General features: G+C 31.8%; 2 protein-coding genes across 2 annotated transcripts in view; both read right to left on the reverse strand.

The window, feature by feature from the left end:
- LOC137631678 (uncharacterized) overlaps nucleotides 1–2,134 on the reverse strand; it is a 32,260-nt gene extending 30,126 nt beyond the window's left edge. The window contains exon 1 of the mRNA XM_068363554.1: nucleotides 2,104–2,134. Coding sequence (XP_068219655.1) covers nucleotides 2,104–2,134 — 31 coding nt within the window. The remainder of the gene's footprint in view (nucleotides 1–2,103) is intronic.
- Nucleotides 2,135–2,242: 108 nt separating this feature from the next.
- Nucleotides 2,243–2,815, reverse strand: LOC137631679 (octapeptide-repeat protein T2-like). Its single transcript, XM_068363555.1, has one exon. It carries the CDS (start codon nucleotides 2,813–2,815, stop codon nucleotides 2,243–2,245), a length of 573 nt encoding a protein of 190 aa, XP_068219656.1.
- Between the last annotated feature and the right edge of the window lie 5,150 nt (nucleotides 2,816–7,965).

Raw genomic sequence — 7,965 nt, forward strand, 5'->3', positions numbered from 1 at the left:
ATATATATATATATATATATATATATTATATATATATATACATATATATACATATATATATATATATGTGTATATATATATATATATATATACCTATATATATATGTATATATATATATATATATCGTCAGGTCAGGAGTTTATCATCAGCAGCATGGACTGAAAGTATTCATCCTTCGAAAGATAAATTATAAAAAAGGATTTCGCTAATCTGAAGAGAGAGAGAGAGAGAGAGAGAGAGAGAGAGAGAGAGAGAGAGAAACAGCAAATAAAGGAAACGCATCGAAGGAAAACTTCAAAAGGACGTGGGACAGAAACAGATGGAAACAGAGAATGGACTCCCTTTATTTTTACATCTGATAAGAGTTATAGAAATGCTTCGTGTGTCAGGAACGAATGGCGCTTTACGTTTGTCTTTCATATCTTTAACAATAGTGGGAAAGCTCAACTGTGCAGGCTGCATCCTGTGTGTGAGTGTGTGTGTGTATATATATATATATATATATATATAAAATATTTGTATGAACAGAGAAAGTCATCCTTGTAACACACACAAACACACACACAAACACACACATATGTATATATATATATATATATATATCTTGTCCATATGTATGTACTATGTAGTAATACACACAAACACACACACACATATATATATATGTGTTTATATATATGTATATATATATATATATATATATATAAATCCAGGACTTTTACTCACAACCGAAATCAATCTCCATCATAATAGATGATAGGAAAATTTGTTGTACGTGTCTGTTTATAATGATTTTATCATTCAGAAATACCTATTATAAAGAGAATCCACCTTTTGGTCTGTGACCCCAAGGCAGGATAAAATTGATCACGAAAGGGATTTTTGGCTTGATTATTGACTATATGAATATCAGTATTGTTAATTCTATCAATAACACTCGTGATTTTAATGATGAATATTTCTGCCCGGCCAAGGACTCGGACTTATGACGGATGGAAATAAAGATGAATATTTGACTGCTTAGACCACTCAGCTGACGTATTAGAAACAAATATAAACATTAGACTGTTTAGACCATTTGACTGCTGAGTGGACTAAACAGTCTAATGCTTATTCTTTATTTCTATCGGTCAGAGATTCCAGTCTTCCTATTTCACATGAGATCCAATGGCAGAGCGAAATCGATATTAAAGGTAATTGTGTCGTGTGTGTATATATATATATATATATATATCTCACTCACTCGCTAAATCCCGTCCGGAATTCTCCGGGTTGGTCCTGCATCTGATATCGCCATTCTCTCCATAGACTCCTATATATATATATATGTGTGTGTGTGTGTGTGTGTGTGTCATTTCCTTCAAATTCAGAAAGTGGAAAAACTTCATCGCCTTGATACATATAGGATGCTGAATATTTTCATAAACATTAACTACGGCAAAAGGATGAAAAGAAAATACAATACATCCTTCAATTTGTTTCAAAATACATACGTTTTTATATATATGAATATATATTAATTCATATATTTGTATATGTATTTGAGCGTGCATATGCTTCAGGAAACAGCTTTCATTGATGCAATTTCCACTAAAGGAAATTGCCTTAGTGGCGTCAGCTCGTCTCCTGCGGGAATCCTCATATTTACACAGTTTATTTAGATTCTCCGGCTGTAGACTTTGATTAAACAGACGACAATTAGTCGCTTCAATTTATTTTATAACTACAGCACTGTTTCGAAAATGCCAAGTCTATTTCAAATGACGACTGGTTAGGTTTGTTTTACAATTTCATATATATATATATATATATATATGTATATATATATATGCAGTATATATATATATATATATATGCAGTATATATATATATATGCAGTATATATATATATATATATACACACACACAAACACGCACACATATATATGTATATATATACATATATATATATATATATATATATTTATATATATATATATATATATATTTATATATATTTATAAGTTTAAAACCTTTATTTCATGCAAGTCAATTTGTTAGTTTCCCGTACTGATAAAGGATATAACAAACCATTCTAGTACCGGTTGGTGCTACAACCTCACCTCTTATGAAAGGTAAATTGAATTCGTTCATGTTTCATACCTAATTTATAAAGATCTGAATCTTATTCAAACTATTGACACAAGGCTACACGTTTTCGTACCCACTAGCATACTTTCTTTTGCAAGTTAGCCTTCCTCTCTATTCCCCTACCTCTCCATTTCCCTCCCTCTGCATTCCCCTCCCTCTCCTTTCCCATTCCTTTCCATTCCCCTCCCTCTCCTTTACCGTCCCTCTCCATTCTCCTCCCTCGCCATTCCCCTCCCTCTCAATACCCATCCCTCTTAATTTCCTCCCTCTCCTTTCCAATTCCTTTCCATTCCCCTCCCTCTCCATTCCTCTCCCTCTCCATTCCCCTCCCTCTTCATTTCCCTCCATCTCCATTCCCTTTCCTCTCCATTCCCCTCCCTCTTCATTCCCCTCCCTCTCCATTCCTCTCCCTCTCCATTCCCCTCCCTCGCCATTCCCCTCCCTCTCAATACCCATCCCTCTTAATTTCCCTCCCTCTCCTTTTCCATTCCCCTCCCTCTCCATTCCTCTCCCTCTCCATTCCCCTCCCTCTTCATTTCCCTCCATCTCCATTCCCTTTCCTCTCCATTCCCCTCCCTCTTCATTCCCCTCCCTCTCCATTCCTCTCCCTCTCCATTCCCCTCCTTCTCCATTCCTCTCCCTCTCCCTTCCCCCCTCTCTATTGCCCTCCCTCTCCTTTCCCATTCCTCTCCATTCCGTCCCTCTATTCTCAATCCCTCTCCTTTCCCATCCCTCTCCATTCCCCTCCCTTTAGAGAAATTTTCTATTTCTCTCCAAAACTCCTACTCACATTCATGTTAAACACCACATTTTCTGTTTCAGCATGTTCTTTTCCACTTCTCTTTCTCTTGCATCCAATGTTCGTCCACTTTTACGATGCTCTTATCTGTCTTGCCACAACAGTGCATTTAGACTAAAACTTGTCGCTTTATATTGTTTCTTTTTATAGATTTTTCTCGCCCCTTCTAGAATTCTTTACGAATAGCTGCTTTTTTCTTCTTTGCATAAATGTTTTCTTTATTTCCAATTCTGCTTCACACAAATACTAATTTAATTTCCCTCCAGCTACTCATCTTGCAGTTAAGTATATCATTATTGATTGTTCAACTAGTTTTATTTAGTTTCTAAAAATTAGGGTAATAAAACTTCTTGCAATTAATGTAAAACAAATTTCGATATTGTCTCCTACTCACATTGAACAATGAAGCGATCAACAATTATTTATAATCAACACATGCATAATATTTCCATAAAGAATTTACCCAAACTAGATTAGGGATTTTACCTTATGGGAATATTCTATTTTAATTTCAGTCTACACTATACCTGAACATATAACATATTTTTCCCTGTTGGAGCCCTTGGGCTTATAGCATCTTGCTTTTCCAACTACCGTTATAGCTTAGATAATAATAATGATGAGGATGATGTTAACAATGATAATATTGAGGCTGAGATCCGAGTGATCCTTATATATAACAAAATCCTAGGTAATTTCCGTCCTATTTTTATCTTAATATCAGGATAGGCACCTGCTTACTACTATTATCTTTTATCAACTCATTCAGTGTCAGAGAAGCTTCATTCCTATCATAAATATTCAAGCCAGAATTCATCATTCCTCGATGAACGAAGAACGGATAATTTAAAAACTTGTTCTTTTTGCCTTAAAAGTTTAAAGGTCGGTCATGAATGGCAGAGGCAAGGGACAGTGCCATTGCCCTATCGAGTAGGACAATGCCCAAGAGACTGACCATATATGCATATGATCAGCGCCCAAGCCGCTCTTTCCATCTAAGCTAGGACCAAGGAGGACCAGGCAATGACTGCTGATGACTCAACAGATAGATCAATAGGCTCCCCTAAACCCCTCATCCTTAGCTCGCATTGATGGTGAGATTGCAAGGACCAAAGAAACTAACATGTTTGAGCGGGGCTCGAACCCCAGTCTGGCTTTCACCAATCAGGGACGTTACTACATCGGCCACCGCAACCCCTTACGAGAGAGAGAGAGAGAGAGAGAGAGAGAGAGAGAGAGGTTGTTTAAAGCACTAAGCATCTAAAGTCTGCATAACGTAAAAGACATAAGAAAATTAAGGTAAATGTAACTCCTTTAGTAAACCTGGAAAATGAAACCTCACAGTATCAAAGAACAGACCCAAATAGCAGACCCCCAAACACAAATGGTATCACTGAGATGACCCCGGGGTGAAAGTCGTGTGCGTTTTCTCGCTGGAACTCAAGAGCATCTCGCTGGTTGTTTACTCTTAAAAGATTTTCCGTGGTGCATTTAAACCTTGGTCCATCTGTGGTAAAAGTTAGGCGGGGTCTTAGGAACTCATCTCCACGTTTATCTTTATTACGGCTCCCCCCAATTCGGAATGATGGAAGTGGTAGAGGAATTCGTGAAAATATGCGAGTATTGTTGTGCTCTGTGAAGACCATTGTACTTTTTGGCTTATTTACTACAGTGTATATATATGTATATGTGTATATATATATATATATATATATACACATATATATATATATATACTGTATATGTACATATATGTATATACTGGATATGTGTACGTATGTGTATATATATGAATACACACAGATATATATATATATACAGTACATACATACATAATACATACATACATATATATATATATTATATTTATAGATATGAATATATATATGTATATATATATATATATATATATATGTATATATATATATATATATATATATCGGGTTGCAATCCCCACCAAGTCTTACTCTTTCCAAAACGATGCCAAATGTTCATCTTTTCCCATGGTTTCACACCACAGATAACTATAAAGAATTCTTCCCGTGTGAATATCTCTTCAACTCTTGTCGTACATTTATAATTAGAATTAATTATATAATCTTCAAAGAGAAGTAAATTACAACATATTATAACATTTCTGTCGAGAGGTATAAAGATAAGACAATAGGGAATGAACAAAGAAGATTAGAAAGAAGATAATCTAACAATTTAGCCTTCTTTAGACTAAAATTATGGTTATGCTTTTAGGTAAATTTCTATTTATGTGATGAAGATTATTCTCTTACCCTTTGTCTTGTAATATAAACCTAATGCTATTACTCTTTTTCAAATGTAGAGGTTTAGTTATCTATATATCTTTCCTTCTCTTGTCTCTTTTATTAAGTTTGTTTTCAAATATTGCTTCTCTTGGCACAAATTTGTAAAGCTTGTTCTCTCTTTAAATATATATATATATATTTATATATATATAATATATATATATATATATTTATATATATATATATATATATATCTTTATATCTATCTATCTATTTATCTATCTATGTATATATATATATATATTTATATATAGTTTCTCTCTCTTTATATCTATCTATCTATTTATCTATCGATCTATCTATCTAACTGTCTATCTATCTATATATCTATCTATATATATATATATGTATATATATATATAGTATCTCTCTCTTTATACTTATCTATCTATCTATCTATATATATATATATATATATAGTATCTCTCTCTTTATACCTATCTATCTATCTATCTATCTATCTATCTATATATATATATATATATATATAGTATCTCTCTCTCTTTATATCTATCTATCTATCTATATATATGTACTGTATATATATATATATACATATATATATATATATATATATAAATAATTTGTAGTAGGGACCTTTGGTCCCCTTACCAATGTAATTGATTTTATGGATGCACAAACAATAGTTGTTCTAACATATGTTCTTCTGTGTTGAGAGAGAGAGAGAGAGAGAGAAAGCTTCAGTGTTGCTATATACGTTTTCAAAATGAAGATAGTTGAGGGAAATGGCATTTTGCTAGTGTTTTTGTGTTGGTTTTCTATCTCTAAATAATCCTATGGTTAAACCAAACTCTGGTGTGTAAGTGCTATATTGTTGTATGTACATTACTATTACAGGTATGACGCAGTAACAATAGGTAATGGACTGGAGTTTTGAGAGTAAGAACTCACGTCTACTTATTGGATAGTGGATTTTTTTATCCAAAACTCTTTCCTATGGGTTACGTAAAGACTTTACCTAACTGGGGTTGAAGAAAGATAGAAAATACTAAATAGAATGCTGAGAAAAATTTAAAACTTTTTTCACATAATAAAAAAGGACAGCAAAGAGCACAGAAAACACTACACATTTAAGCTCGTAGTATTTCTCCCTTAATCTTTATCAATTATCTATTGATCTCATTTTTTAATTAATTACTTATAAATTATCTATTTATCTTATTTTACGATAAATTACCACTATTGTGCATTCCTTTATCATCGCGAGCTTAGAAGACAAACACGTATTTTTTTTTTTTAATTGTCTTCGAATTTGAAATATAGATTAAGAATCTTTGAAGATGATCCCGTAATTAATTACTATGATTCTCTGACTCTTTTACCTTTAGAGTAAATGATTTGCATTATTGTGATATAAATTTCTTTATTTTGCATCCTAACATCTTTGAGAGGTGACAAGTTTGAATATGAACTATATCATTTTTCTCGAGTCAGGCTTAAAAACTCTTCCCTTATTTTAGAATCAGATAAGTTTAACCCAAGACTGTAATGGTGTTTTATTTAGACGGTGAAATGATTTCACGTAATTTTTTAAAGTTATTATTTTGTGATTTCAATACTGTGAAGGAACCCTCTATTTTCCTCCTAAACAATCAAAGTATTTGTGTAATGTTAATTATTGCGTAAAACTTTAGAGTAAAAGAAAAAACAAAATGCAATTTTAGAATAAAAGAACAAACAAAATACAAATTCAGAGTAAAAGAAAAAACAAAATACAAATTTTGAGTAAAAGAACTAACAAAATACAAGTTTAGAGTAAAAGAAAAAACAAAATACAAGTTTAGAGTAAAAGAAAAAACAAAATACAAGTTTAGAGTAAAAGAAATAAACAAAATACGAGTATAGAGTAAAAGAAATAGACAAAATACAATTTTAGAGTAAAAAAAACATAATACAAGTTTAGAGTAAAAGAACAAACAAAATACAAGTTTAGAGTAAAAGAAAAAACAAAATACAAATTTTGAGTAAAAGAACAAACAAAATACAAGTTTAGAGTAAAAGAACAAACAAAATACAAATTTTGAGTAAAAGAACAAACAAAATACAAGTTTAGAGTAAAAGAAAAACAAAATGCAAATTTAGTGTAAAAGAACAAACAAAATACAAGTTTAGAGTAAAGGAACAAACAAAATACAAGTTTAGAGTAAAGGAACAAACAAAATACAAGTTTAGAGTAAAGGAACAAACAAAATACAAGTTTAGAGTAAAAGAACAAACAAAATACAAGTTTAGAGTAAAAGAACAAACAAAATACAAATTTTGAGTAAAAGAACAAACAAAATACAAGTTTAGAGTAAAAGAAAAACAAAATGCAAATTTAGTGTAAAAGAACAAACAAAATACAAGTTTAGAGTAAAGGAACAAACAAAATACAAGTTTAGAGTAAAGGAACAAACAAAATACAAGTTTAGAGTAAAGGAACAAACAAAATACAAGTTTAGAGTAAAAGAACAAACAAAATACAAGTTTAGAGTAAAAGAACAAACAAAATACAAATTTAGAGTAAAAGAAAAAAACAAGACAAGTAAAAATTGCCTTGCATGTGCCGTCAAAAAGTAATCACCGAAGGCCATCTGCCAGGACTGAAGCACCAGAATTTCAATATTGTTTTTAGTCCCTTGTCCCTTTTCTATATAACCGACATCATAGTCATGGTTACAAAACATCTTCAGTTATTTCTAGAGGTTACTTTAACG

The sequence above is a fragment of the Palaemon carinicauda genome, chromosome 40 (assembly GCF_036898095.1).
Source record: "Palaemon carinicauda isolate YSFRI2023 chromosome 40, ASM3689809v2, whole genome shotgun sequence".
NCBI classification, from domain to species: Eukaryota; Metazoa; Arthropoda; class Malacostraca; order Decapoda; family Palaemonidae; genus Palaemon; species Palaemon carinicauda.

Coding starts and splice junctions, on each gene's coding strand:
- LOC137631679 (XM_068363555.1), bottom strand. CDS start 2,815: ATGGGAAAGGAGAGGGAGGGCAATAGAGAGGGGGGAAGGGAGAGGGAG.